At 32.2% G+C, this 14,000-nt stretch overlaps 1 protein-coding gene and 1 non-coding gene across 2 annotated transcripts; one reads left to right on the plus strand and one right to left on the minus strand.

Moving 5' to 3' along the window:
- The first annotated feature begins 3,676 nt into the window (after positions 1-3,676).
- On the plus strand, positions 3,677-5,926 carry LOC107950196 (histone-lysine N-methyltransferase ATXR6). Its single transcript, XM_016884997.2, has 6 exons — positions 3,677-4,200; positions 4,489-4,563; positions 4,669-4,898; positions 5,127-5,227; positions 5,324-5,536; positions 5,624-5,926. Exons 1-6 carry the CDS (start codon positions 3,696-3,698, stop codon positions 5,781-5,783), a joined length of 1,284 nt encoding a protein of 427 aa, XP_016740486.2. The 5' UTR covers positions 3,677-3,695; the 3' UTR covers positions 5,784-5,926.
- Positions 4,983-5,054, minus strand: TRNAR-UCU (transfer RNA arginine (anticodon UCU)). The gene has a single exon. It is a non-coding gene; the product is annotated as a tRNA-Arg (tRNA).
- Positions 5,927-14,000: the final 8,074 nt, after the last annotated feature.

Below are 14,000 nucleotides of genomic sequence, written 5' to 3' on the forward strand. Positions count from 1 at the left end.
AAGCTACTTAATAAAGTGCTAGTCCAATGAACTTGTCATGAGTGTGTTACCGTTATAGGATATCTTTAACCTTTTTGGGTTAAATTTGTTCACCCAATATGATCCTACTTTATCTCATGGTAACCATTACATTTTTCTTTATGAAAAAGTCAATTATTAACACATGGTAATTAAATTATTCATCCTAAAAAAAAAGACTTATCGTCATGTTAATTTCACATCTATCACATAATGCTTATGAGAGGAATTATTTACCCTTTATTGGACTATGAATTACTATTGCAAGTGAAGTTATGTCATGTAGAAGTCGTATACCCAACGTGCTAGCTTTTGGCTCTATTACCAATTGACCTTAAGCTTTTAATACATTAAAGTATACAAGTCATGAACACATAGTCTATCACATATTCAAGATTGAAGAAAGTCACACTATGAACATCACAAGTGAATAAGTCAATAAACAAATCTAGGATTTATTCTACTTGGGTCTTATTCGATATACTATCAGTTCAAACAATCATATTTATATCTTTATTTTCTAGGAGTCATTCACTATGATACCCAAGACAAAGTATCTCCTTAAATGCACTTATAGATGACATAATAGTTTTTTAATTGATTTGCTCATTTTCGATTAGACTATAGACCGTTTAAATTGTCTAGTAATATAAGTTATCTTTTCACATTATGATCCAACCACAAAATTCAACTTAATATTAATTAAATGTTAGATAATTGATGAGCTAATATTTACTTTCATTTTACTTCGCATACAAAAACATCTAAGCACATTATAAAAAAGATATTAATGGAAATAATAGAATTTTATTAAACTAGCTTGTACACTCGACGATATCACTACACTAAAGATATTAAATCCCCACAATATCATATTTTGGATTTTATTAGGAATTTCCTAAATTTTGCTCCTTTTATTTCCTGTTCTTGTATTAGTAGAAATGAAAATCAAGTTGTTGATGGGATAATTGTTTGTAATAGGAGAGGAAACTATCCACCTAAATGGAATTTCCCTGCTGATTGGAATTTTTCTTGTAACCTTTCGGGTTTTCAAGGGAATTTTTGAAGTGCTTATAAATAATTATTAGTAGTAAAATGACAAGTATAAATAATAATATACTTCTAACTTTTATAATTTATAGTGCTTAAATTGAAGTTATGGACAAATATATAATATTTATTTTCAAAAGTTGATTTAATTTTATTTAATCTATAATACATAAAAGAGTATATAAATTCAAGTTTCATTCTATGTAATTTATATACCTGTTAATTAATTGATTTAATTGAGTTAAATTACGTCATCCAATTCATATAATGATTGATTCTAAATGAAATGATTGATATAATTAATTAGTTTATAATTTGCAAAAAAAAAAAATAGAAATACATTTCAAAATTTTGGGTATTGATAGAAACTTGATTTACACGATTTAAATATGTCAAACTATATAAATTTTTTGATTTACAATTTAATTTTACCACTAGAGTTGCTGATATAACAATTATAAAAAAGGAAAAAATGTTTTTGGCTCTCAATGTTTACAATTTTATTAATTTGGCTCTTACTCTTTAAAAATGCATAAAAATTATTCCCAAAAAAAAAATACATAAAAATTAAAATTTTAAAAAGCAAGGACTAAATTAATAAAAATTGTAAAGGCTAAAGGCTAAAATATTTATTTACTTTTTTTATAATTGTCAAATCAACAATTTAATAGCAAAATTGGATGAGAGACTAAAATTTTTAAGGGTAAACTATAAAAATAGTCACCCAACTATGACTTTGATTCTATTTTGGTCACTTAACTATTAATTTTTTAATTTAATTACTCAACTTTTTGAAATTAAATATTTTAGTCACTCTCCTATTAGATTAGTAATGGAAATCTAACGCGAGCCATTTTTTATTGGTTTAATAATAAATTTAGCATTCTAAAAGTTTACACATTTTATTAATTTAATTCTAATCTAAACAATTCAACAAATTTAACCCTTAATATTTACAAAATTTATCATTTTAATTCTAATTCTAAAAAAATCAATAAATTTTGCCCTCAATATTTACAAAATTTGTGAATTTAGTTCTAATTTAAAAAGTTTGAGTAGAAAAAGGAAAGATATTAAAAAGAAAAAAAAATCATTTGCAATTTCTGCTTCCATAGTAGCCTGCACTAAATATACAGTAACTAATGAATATCGGACTTAATCTCTGCAATTTCTGTAAGTGAAGGAAATGGAAATGGAAATGTAAACATGTGCAAAAAGAAAAAAAGAGAATCTTTCCATGTCGGCTATGCCAACAATATCTGAAGTAATCGCCTCCACACTCCAGTCTTAAGGAACACAAAACATTAGCAGTTGCTTTCTTTAACCCATCAAATTCTACAACTTGGTTTCCATGGTGATATGGTTCCCATCAAATTATAACAGGACGTACTCGATTAAAAGCACATTTTGGTAAGGATCGACATTGGTTACCAACCATGGCCTGTGCCAATGAACAAGATAAGAGGGTCCAAAATAATAAAAATCACCCTTGAGCCCTATATCAAACGAAATTTGCAGATATACAAAATAAGCTTTTCCCTTGCTCAAATCATTGCTTCCAAATGCAGGTTTCCTCTAAACTATAACACAAAATAATTGTTTTCTAATAGTTAAAAAATTATTAATTTTTAGAGAAATTTAATTAAGTAATATGATATTAATCTAAAATATGATACTTGGATTTAAGTGAATTTGATTTTTTTACAATATATATAATGTGGTATTAGTATAAAATGAGCACAATTTGTTTAATGGGTTTTGGAGATATGTTAAGAAATATTAAAAAAATGAATTTTTTTAAATATATTTTTTTGAAAATTTTAGAATTAGAATTAAATTGACAAATTTTACAAACATTGATAGCTAAATTTGTTGATTTTTTTAGAGTTAGGATTAAATTGATAGAACGTGTAAATATTGGAGGACTAAATTTGTTATTAGGCTAATAAAAAAATTAGTCCAGTTCAACTTTTCATCACTCATCTAGCATCAACTAACGAGAAAGTGACTAAAATATTTAATTTTAAAAAGTTGAGTGACTAAATTGAAAAAAATAATAATTAAGTGACCAAAATAGAACTAAAGGCATAGTTGGGTTATCTCCAAGTGAATGTACTTGAGAGACCCCTCTACAATAGAAACTTGATCAAATTAATCCCTCTACTATTAAATGGATCTATTTAGTGTACTATTAAAAAGAATAAAAAGAAGTAAAATTAGAATAGAGTTAATATTTACTATCTTAAAAAAAATTATTTATCATATCTTTTATTTGAAATTGAATTGTAATTGAAACAAATAAATTAATATCTATAATATCAGGAGGTAGATATTAACCATAAATTTTAAAACTACTCTATACCCAATGCAAGATTTGAACATTGAACCACTAATTAAGGAAAGAGATATACTTCTCATCTCACTAACTCATACATTTTTTTAAAGGAAAAAAAATCGAAACATTTATTTCATTAGGCTGGTTGCCTTCATGATTTGGGTCCAATTGATGTGGCCCATGGACGCCTTTAACTGAAAACCAATGGGAGATCCACTAATCCAACCGTACATAACATAAAAGATGTAGCCGATTACACTACATCTCGTTCCACCATATCCAATCCCAACGCATGTACAAATTATACATGGAAAGAAGCGCAAAACCGACGTTTCACCTTCCAAAAACCCAAAACATGGCGCGGAATCGTTTTCCCGCGAAACCAAAAACCAGCGCGCCAAAATACCTAACTGCCTCTTCTCTTATAATCCGCCGCCCAACATCAAAGCTGCGGAAATATTTCTTGCTTGTTTTTCCTCTGCTTGCTCTCCTTATTTATTTATTTATACATATCTCCGTTCTTTGTCTTTACTCGTCAATGGCGGTGCCTAAACCGACGACGATGGTTCTTAGGCGCAGGACTCGAGCTCCGAAGCGCTACTCCGAAGACGAGGATGGCTGGGGTTGCGACGATGTTTACTGCGAGAGGTGTGGGTCGGGTGATTTTGGATCCAAGCTTTTGTTGTGCGACAAGTGCGATAAGGGATATCATCTGTTTTGCCTTAGACCCATTCTTGTTTCGGTGCCTAAAGGATACTGGTTTTGTCCCTCCTGCACCAATATCAAGCAACCCCAATGTACGGTTTCTTCTCCCTTAAAAAAAATATTTTCTTCCCCTTTAGTGGTGGTTTTCAAACTGTGAATTTATTGAATCGTGACTTGATTTGGGTGTTTAGTTTGTCTAATGATTACTCGATGCTTGTGGATTTTAGCTTCTGAAATTTAACCACTTAGGATGTTAGAATGAGATTGAAATGAATTGTTTCAGTAAAGTTAAGCTATTCACTGCTAAATCCTTGGGATATAAAGTTGTATAAAGTAATGCAATTTTTATTTATTTGTCCTTTTTTTTTCTATATATTCAGTGTTTCCGCTAGTTCAGACCAAAATTGTTGATTTCTTTCGGATTCGAAGGTCATCCGAGTCCATGGAAAACCAAAGTAAGTAAAATCAATCTATCAAATGAATTTCCCACTCATTTCATTTATAGAAATGCAAAATTATTAGATAGGCGGAGTAATTGTTTCTGTTTATGGGCTGTTTAGGCAACATTAAAAAGAGAAAGAGAACTTGTAGCTTAGCGGTGTCCAAGAGGAAAAGGAAGTTGTTGGCATATAATCCAACAGAAGACCCACAAAGGAGATTGGAACAAATGGCTTCATTGGCAACCGCACTGAAAGCCTCTGGGACTGAGTACAGTGATGGGCTCACTTACCGGCCTGGCATGGCACTAAGGTCGGCTAATTGTGCAGCTCTTGAGAACGGAGGAATGCAGGTAATGACTTTTTTTTTTAATGATTTTACGATTTTTATAAAAAAATATAATATTTGTAAGAATGAAAAATAATAGTGTTAATTGCACACCCAGTGGGACTCGAACCCACAATCGCCTGATTAGAAGTCAGGCGCCTTATCCATTAGGCATGGGTGCGTCTTGTCACTGAAACTTCAATGGTCCGATTTAACCATGTGGGATTAATTTGATGAATTCGGTCCATTCCAGATTCTACCCAAAGAGGATATAGAGACATTAAACTTATGCAAAAAGATGATGGAAAAAGGAGAATGCCCTCCTCTCATGGTCGTCTTTGATCCTGTGGAAGGGTATGTAAAACGTTATCAGTTTATAGATTGTAATTCTATTGTACTATTATGCACATTTAGCTTTCAAGCCAGCTATTGATGTTTGATATTTGACAGGTTCACTGTACAGGCTGATAGATATATAAAGGATTTAACTATAATCACAGAATATGTTGGAGATGTTGATTACTTGAAGAACCGTGAAAATGATGATGGAGATAGCATGATGACCCTTCTTCATGCATCAAATCCTTCAAAAAGCCTTGTTATTTGCCCTGACAAGCGTAGTAACATTGCCCGCTTTGTCAATGGCATCAACAACTTCTCACCGTAAGTCCATCTTATTCTATGTACTCCGTATATTTCTGTTTTGTTTTTTTAGCTTTGGATATGAAAGTACTGTCGATCTTAATGCAGGGATGGGAGAAAGAAGCAAAATGTAAAATGCGTAAGGTACGATGTGAATGGGGAGTGTCGAGTGTTGCTGATTGCTAACAGAGATATAAGAAAGGGAGAAAGGTTGTACTATGATTACAATGGATATGAACATGAATACCCCACTGAACATTTTGTTTAGCTTTTTGATTCTGCTTGATTATAGATTCCCATACTAAGATTAGGTTGGAACCGATGGTATTACTTCAAACTTGGCAAGATAATTGTATACACATGATTGTCCCTTTTTGTTCACTAATTTAAGCCTTTTCTTTGAGGGTTAAACATTTTCTGTATCAGGAAAAAGGTTCATATGGCATCCATCATAATGTTTACTTTCTGAACAACATTTTTTGTTTGGGCTTAACAAGCCTTACGAACCATTGTGTTTAACAAAAGGGCCTCAGGACCACCCTTGTTTTGATTCAGAAACAAATCTAGCTAGGATGGTCCATAATTAAAAGGCATAAGCATTGTATTGACAGTGCGTTTGTGTACCGTCAGATTAGTGGTCCACTCCAATCTTTCACACTGTTTTTGGTTAGTCAATGTGCAGCTGATGCCATAGGATCTGAATCAGGTGCAACCCCCCACAATGGATTGTGGTTGTGGTGGTGGTGGTGGTCCTTTTCCATTCCATGTAAACTGGAATAAATTTTTTTATGTACTTTGGTTTGGGTGTTTCAAGGTCCAGGCCAGGCCTTGTCCAGCAATAACAGAAGCCGCAGCGGATCTACTGAAGAATAATGTATATCAAATTTTTAGATGTGGTATTTCAAAAGTGTGTTCGAATTAAGCGAACTTTATTGTTTGTAAGGCTTGACGATGATTGTTTCCTTACATTGTTGTCTTGCTAACGCCCATGTCTTACCCTATTCTAAAAGATAAGTTTTGCTGCAATTACCATTTACCAAACCATTGGTTTAATGGAGAAAGACTTCTATTGATTTGAAATTTTAGTGGTTCTAATGCCATTTTCTTACTCATTGCTTCTTCCTCAATTGTTTTTAGTTTACTTTTATGTGTAGTTGGAGTATAATTTTCTATGTTTTAGTATATAGTTAGCAATAAATTAATTTAATCGGTAATATTTAGCCACTTTTATGATTTATTTTTAGTAAAGAGAAAAAACAATTTTTGTTTATTTTGAAGAGATCTTATTTTTTACAAGAATTATACTCATCTTCCTAATATCAAGTTTAAATTTATAATAACTATTTTTTATTTTATGTCTTAACTATTGTAATACATATTTAATAAATAAACTTTTTCTCCATGTTACATTAGTAACCAAACGACACATGATGTTTTGATTAAGTCCACTATTTACTCGTTTCATAATTACTTCTTTATTGTTAGTTCATTTCAAGTATGCTTTTTCAGTACCTCTTCGTTTCATAATTTACACATAATGTCTTGCATGTAAAGCTTGCTACAATTCAATAAAACTCAAGTTCTTTCTTTGCAATTTGCCTTGCTTTTGTACGACATCATATTAAACTTACAATCTAACGTGTAATCCTTAACTGATTCAGTTTTTCTTTTTCCAGCATTTCTCTTCATCATAGCATCCTTTTACACTCATCACAATGCTAAAACCACCAATGTCTCCGACAGCTTCAAACACTTAATCCAATCAATTCCTCATGCCAATCCTCAATTAAACTCTCCCGCAGTCAGAATTTCACTTGAAAGGATCAACTCATTATGCAACTTCAAGCCATGATCTCTACAGTCATCTCAATTACTCCAAGCCATCTCCTCCACAAACTGTCACCATAGATGGTCATAAGGCTACTAATCCAGATTACAAGGCTTGGTTTCATCAGGGTAAACTCACCTAAAATGTCCCCATGGTATTCGTGAAAGCCACCATTATGTCTATTGTTGCATCAGTCGACACCTTCAAAGTTGTTTGAGACAACTTCTACACTGCATTTGCAAGTAAATCGCAAACCCACATCTTCAACCTCCACCATCATTTGAATTGAGTCTCTAAGGACACCAAGTTCATTGTTGAATACTTGTGAGAGATATGACCTCTTTTTGGCGAACTTACCATTGTAGGCTATCCTATCACTAATGAAGAATTACTAGCTAATATATATTTTGCGAGATTCTGTAGCCATTTATGCATGAGACTCAAATCATCTATAAGGAGTTTTTTTTATAAGCTTCCCAATCATGAGTGGCTCTTCAAACATGAAAACCTAAAAAAGGTTATTAAGATTACAGTTGTTGCACATTGAGTTTCCTACAATGCCTTGGCCCAACAAAACTTTTACTGCCTAACCAATAACAACAAATGGCATCAATTGAAATGACTATTCACTCGAATTTTAACACCCTACATGTAACACCCTTAACCTGTATCCGTCTTCGAAACAATATTATGGAGCATTACCAAAATTTATAGATTATTACAGATATTTCATAACATTTAACATTCATATCAGAAATCATTCATAATAAATCATATTGTCCCTTAAATTAGCCCTTAATGCCCAAAATATGCATTAGAAACAAGTAGAGACTAAACCGGGTACTCAGAAAATTTTTTGCAAAATCTCAAAATTTTATCAAGGTGCAAGGGACACACGCTTGAGTCATACGCTTGTGTACTAGGCCTTGTGAACATCATTAAATAGATGCAGTGGTCACACGGCCAAGCCACACGCCCGTGTGCCAGGCCATGTGATCAATTCTGAGCATTCTGTTTTGAAATTTTGAAAATGCAAAGGGACACACGGCAAAATCACATGCCCATGTGTTATGCCGTGTGTCATACACGGCTGAGACACACGCCCGTGTCTCTACCCATGTGGACAAAATAAGACCATTTCCTAGCCATATTTCTCACCTAAACTTGTCTTTTACCTACAATAACTTAAATACATTCCCAAACCAATATAAAACATTTGAATTAAGCCAAAACTAAGTCTTATGCATATCATATCATCATATATAACCAAATATCCATATTTAACAATTTGATCACTTACATATATATATTCATATTTGTATCAACTATACCAACTCAAACCATGTTACAATTTACCTTTTTGTTAACCATCAATCAATTATGCCAAGACACATATTAACCATGATAAGGTCATATACTTATCTATATCAAAATGTATCATACATAAGCCATTCAAATGGCTAATCACAACAAAACATTTACATGCCATCAATGGCTAAATTAACCTATACATGCCATTATACCAAAGTTGATTTAATAAATATACTGAAAAAGGGTGATTGATAGTGTGATGTGGCTCCAACCAGCTTCCAACCTTAACGAGCTTTTGGGTTACCATAAAACAAAGAAAATAAAACAGAATAAGCATTTATTGCTTAGAAAGTTCGTATAACAGAAAATTAACTTACCAATTAATTCACATTTAAGGTAAGCGAATAAACATGCTCAAACCAAATTGGCCAATTGCCTAAACACATATCCTCATCAAGCGTGTTAGTCATGTAATTCACATAAATACCAAGAAACATGAATGAGCTCATCAATATTCAATTTCCACATAAATGTATTTATCACTTCAAGTGTCCATGAACATGTACATATCATATATTTGTATTTCAAGTATTTCTCATAGTAATTCGTCTTGAATTCATATCATCTCATATCGTAACTTTACCTGTTGAATCATTCAAAATATCGACGGATACAAAGGTAGTGCACATGAAGTGTACAAAGATGTAAACCGTCAATTCATATTCAGGAATACTCATACAAGCACATAAACGAGAAGCTCTCCCTCGAACCATATAACAGGTAACTCATGTGAGCCATGTAACGAAAAGCTTAACCGGGATGTATAACAGGAAACTCATAAGAGCCATAGTCAGGAAGCTCATGCGAGCCAATAACGAATAGCTTCTAGGAACCATTAATCAGGAAGCTCCAGATAGCCATATATCGAGAAGTTCAAGCGAGCCATATCGGGAAGCTCTGGAGAGCCATTAATCAGGAAGCTCACAAAGAGCCTTTCATCGGGAAGCTCACGAAGAGTCATATAACAGGATGCTCATAAGAGTTGCGGTGTGCCCACAACACATGTAGGATCACAATTGATCGGGATGCTCTAAAGAGCTATTAATGGGAAGTTCCCAAGAACTATATAAAGGGAAGCTCGAGAGGGCCAAATATCAGGATGCTCGTGAGAGCTAATAACGGGACACTCTTTCGAGCTATGGTGTGTCCGCAACATATACAGGACCACAACTAATTCAGAAACCCTGTATCCATCGAATCTCATTTATCTAAACGAGACTTATTATTTATCAGACATTATCAGATATGTGATCAATTTTATACATATGGCATTTATAAAATTCACATATACAACATTAATTCCAAACATATAAATATACACAATTTAGTTATACGAACTTACCTCGACAATTGTTCGTGTACGCAAAATCTACTAATCCGACATTTTTTTTCTTTTCCATGATCTAACTCTATTTTTGATCTATCCAGATCTGTACGACTGAATTTAACATCAATTCATATTCAATTCAGTCCATTTCACATCTTAGACAAAATTATCATTTTGTCCCTATACTTTAAATTAATTTTGATTTCGTCCCTAAGCTCAGAAAAAGAAATTCATACTATTTAATCCTTATTCCAAGCCTAGTCGATTTTTACATATGACAATAGCAGCCCATGTATTTCATAAAATTTATAATTTTCCATAAATTTTACAACTTTTCAATTTAGCCCCAAAATCATGATTTCATCAAAATTTCCTTAACAAAAGTTGTTTATTTATCAATAATCTTTCATTTTCTACCATAAAACTTCATAATTCATGCATACTAATCCATGGAAAAACCCTAGTACTTTGATAACTTTGCAAATTAATCCCCGAGATAGCTAGATTAAGCTATTATGATCTCAGAAATATAAAAATTGCTAAAAATAGGACAAAAAAACATACCTAATTGAGCCAAATAATTTTTCTCAAAACCCAATTTCCATGGCTAGGGTTTCCATCTTTTTATTTGGGAAATAGGATGAAAATGATGATATTTTTGTATTTAATTAAAATATCATCTTTTATTATTTCATATTTCTAATTTAGTCCTTTTCTTTATTTAGTTTTTCATTGATGAATTATCATACTTATCTACTAAGTCCTCTTAATGGTCTATTTGCCATATAAAGACCTCTAATTTTGAATTCTGTAGCTATTTGGTACTTATAGCTACTAGAACTCAACTTTTGTATTTTATGCAATTTGGTTTTTTCCATCTAATTAGACATGTAATCAATAAAATTTCTTTACGAATTTTTCATATGATATTTCAATTATAATGCAGGTCATAAAATAATATTAAAATAATTTTTCTTCCGGACTCAGATTTGTGGTCCCGAGACCACTGTTCTAATTTTACTGAAAACGGGCTATTACACTACATCTGGCTCAGAAGTCGACCGGTTGTAAGAGACCACATTCGTTATCGAGGCAACGCAAACATTAAAACAATGATAAATTTAAAAATTTGTGGAAAAAAACAAGTTAAGTGTCACAATTATAATTAATAGATGTTAGGAATGTTAAATGAACACAAATGGACTCATATACGTTAAACTAGGGTCAAAGACAATCAAACATGGAGCTAGATTACTAATCCTGAGTCAAACTACCAAAAAGCAGGCTATGTCTCGAGACATGTGATAAACTGTAAATTATACATATTTTTACCCCATGTTTAATGCATTTTATGGATGATTTCTCATTAGAATTGGTGAATTCGATGCTCCTAATGCTTTAATTTCATGTTTTATACTTAGGAGAGCATAGGAGAGTGAAAGGAATGAGAAACTGGCCAAAAATAGAGAAAATGGGCCAAAGTACGAACTTAACACGGCCTGGACTTCCTCACACGGGCAGACCACACGGCCGTGTCAATCTGGCAGAATCGAAGCACGACTCACACAGGTATAGCACACGCCCATGCCATTCTAACAGGCTCAAACACGGCCTGAATTAATCGCACACGGGCGTGTCCCTGCCGAGCCCAAGTTAAGTCCAATTCAGAAAATGCCACTTTTGAGGGCTTCTAGGCATTCCAAAGCCTATAAATACACCCTAGAAGAGGAGAAAAAAGGAGACACAAAATAGGGAGTAAGGAATTACTCCAAGAAAGTTGATTGATCCATCTCAGAAATTGGATTCATCAGCAAAACTGAAGATCTCTCCTCAATTTCCCTTTAGGAGTTTTAGGTTTTCTTTATGTTTTGTATTATTTATTCTTCTGAGATGTTTTCTTATTTAGTTATGAACTAAAACCCCTAAATACCTAAGGGGAATGAAACCTAAGACGAATCTTGTTATTATTTTCTGAATCGTATGATTAATATTTAACTTTTTCTTAATTATGTGTTCTTAATTCTTGTTTTGATATCCCATGATACTGATTCAAGATATGCTCTTATTCAGAGGAGGAATAGACCTTGTCTAAGAGTACATTCGTCATAATTAAGTGGAGTTGATTGCGCGCCTAGACATAGGGTGACAAGATTTTGCCGGATTAGGGTGAAACCTAATAAGGGGATCCATAGATCGAGTTAATGCAACCCTAGAGTGTTAATTAGAGAAAAGTTTCGGTTATTCAATCTAGGGATTAGACGTTATTAGTCTTGAATAGGGATAATAATATAACTTAGGGATCTCTATGGAACAAGTTGAATGAATAAATCGTCCGATTCGGAGCCAGAATAACAAGTAAAGTCTAGGTGGATTTTTCCTTAGGTATTGTCTTAAGTCAATCAATTTTTCCCAAAAGCAATTTCCCAATTCTTTTCTCTGTGCGTTCTTCGTTTAGATAATTAGTTAATTAAAACAAAACCTCTTTATTCTTAGGCTAGATAATAAAAAGACAGTCATTACTAGTACTTTTAGTTCCTTTGGGTTCGACAATCCGGTCTTGCTAAAACTATACTACAGTTTGATAGGTACACTTGCCTACATCGTGATAATAGTTAGTTTCAAGAACGATTAATTATAAATATTTAACACCTATCACGAAATAATGCGATCAGCATGCCTCCCTTGTTTTTGAATTTTAACTTTTAAGTTTCATGTCTTGATACATTGGACCCATGTCTCGAGACTTTAGCCATAATTTCATGAATTTAGCTTCGATGTTTTATGCCTTAAGACTTAGTACCCATATATTGAGTTTTGAGACATTCATGCTATGTAACACCTCATACTGGGTTCGATCATCAGACTTAAGCTACGGGATGCTACTACAGAAAACAGAGATCATTACATGCAATTATGATTTAAAGATCAATTTAAAAATTTATTATCTATGTAAAACATGATTAACAACCTAATTTGGGTCTCAATCGAGCTTACGAAAGCTCTAAAACAAGTTCAAAATTGTACAAGAACTAATTTGAAACATGTCACAAAATAAAAGAAAAAATGTAAAACAGATGTTATATGGCCGTGTGGCCAAGCTGTGTGGAAGGATGAGACTGTGTAGCATTGAGATACATGACCATTTATCTAGTAATTCACTGAGGCCATGTGGGTCAAAATGCAAAATTTCCAACAAAAGTTACACGGTCGTGTAACTAACTACATGTAATAGCCCGTTTTCAATGAAATTGTAACAGTAGTTTCAGGACCACAAATTCGAGGTCGAAAAAAAAATTATTTTAATATTAATTTATGGTCTACAGTATGATAGAAATATCGTATGAAAATTTCGTTAAGAAATTTTACCATTTACAAACCTAGCTTGATAAAAAAGACTAAATTGCATAAAGAGTGAAAATTGAATTCTAGTAGTTGAAAGTATCAAATAGTTATGAAATTTAAAATTGGAGGTCCTTATATAGAAAATAGACCATTTAGAGTAGTTAGTAGATAAGAATGATTATTCATCATTGGATATTAAATAAATTAGTAAGGTTAATTTTGGAAAGTTAATAAAATAATGATAATAAATGAATTAAATAATAATAATAATTATTATTATTATCATTCATTCTTATCATCTTTCATAAAAAATATGGGAACCCTAGCCATGGAAGCTTGAGTTCTAGCAGACTTATTTGCCTTAATTAGGTATGTATTTTAGTCTCGTTTTTAATAATTTTTATGTTTCTTAGATCGTAATAGATTAATCTAGCTATCTCGGGGATTAATTTACAAAATTGTTAAAGTATTAGGGTTTTTCCATGAATGAGTATAGTTGAATTTTAAAGTTTTATGATAGAAAATGAAATGTTGTTGTTAGATAAACAACTTTTGTAAAGAGAATTTTGAAAAAAATTATCAATTAGGGACTAAACTAAAAAGATGAAAAATTTATG

Source organism: Gossypium hirsutum, chromosome A03 (genome assembly GCF_007990345.1).
Source record: "Gossypium hirsutum isolate 1008001.06 chromosome A03, Gossypium_hirsutum_v2.1, whole genome shotgun sequence".
Classification (NCBI taxonomy): Eukaryota; Viridiplantae; Streptophyta; class Magnoliopsida; order Malvales; family Malvaceae; genus Gossypium; species Gossypium hirsutum.

What these genes read in the sequence shown, in the direction of transcription:
- LOC107950196 (XM_016884997.2), top strand. Translation starts at nt 3,696, where the DNA reads ATGTACAAATTATACATGGAAAGAAGCGCAAAACCGACGTTTCACCTT. An exon ending in CAATATCAAGCAACCCCAAT is followed by an intron (nt 4,201 to 4,488) that starts GTACGGTTTCTT and finishes CTATATATTCAG; the next exon opens with TGTTTCCGCTAGTTCAGACC. An exon ending in GTCTTTGATCCTGTGGAAGG is followed by an intron (nt 5,228 to 5,323) that starts GTATGTAAAACG and finishes GATATTTGACAG; the next exon opens with GTTCACTGTACAGGCTGATA.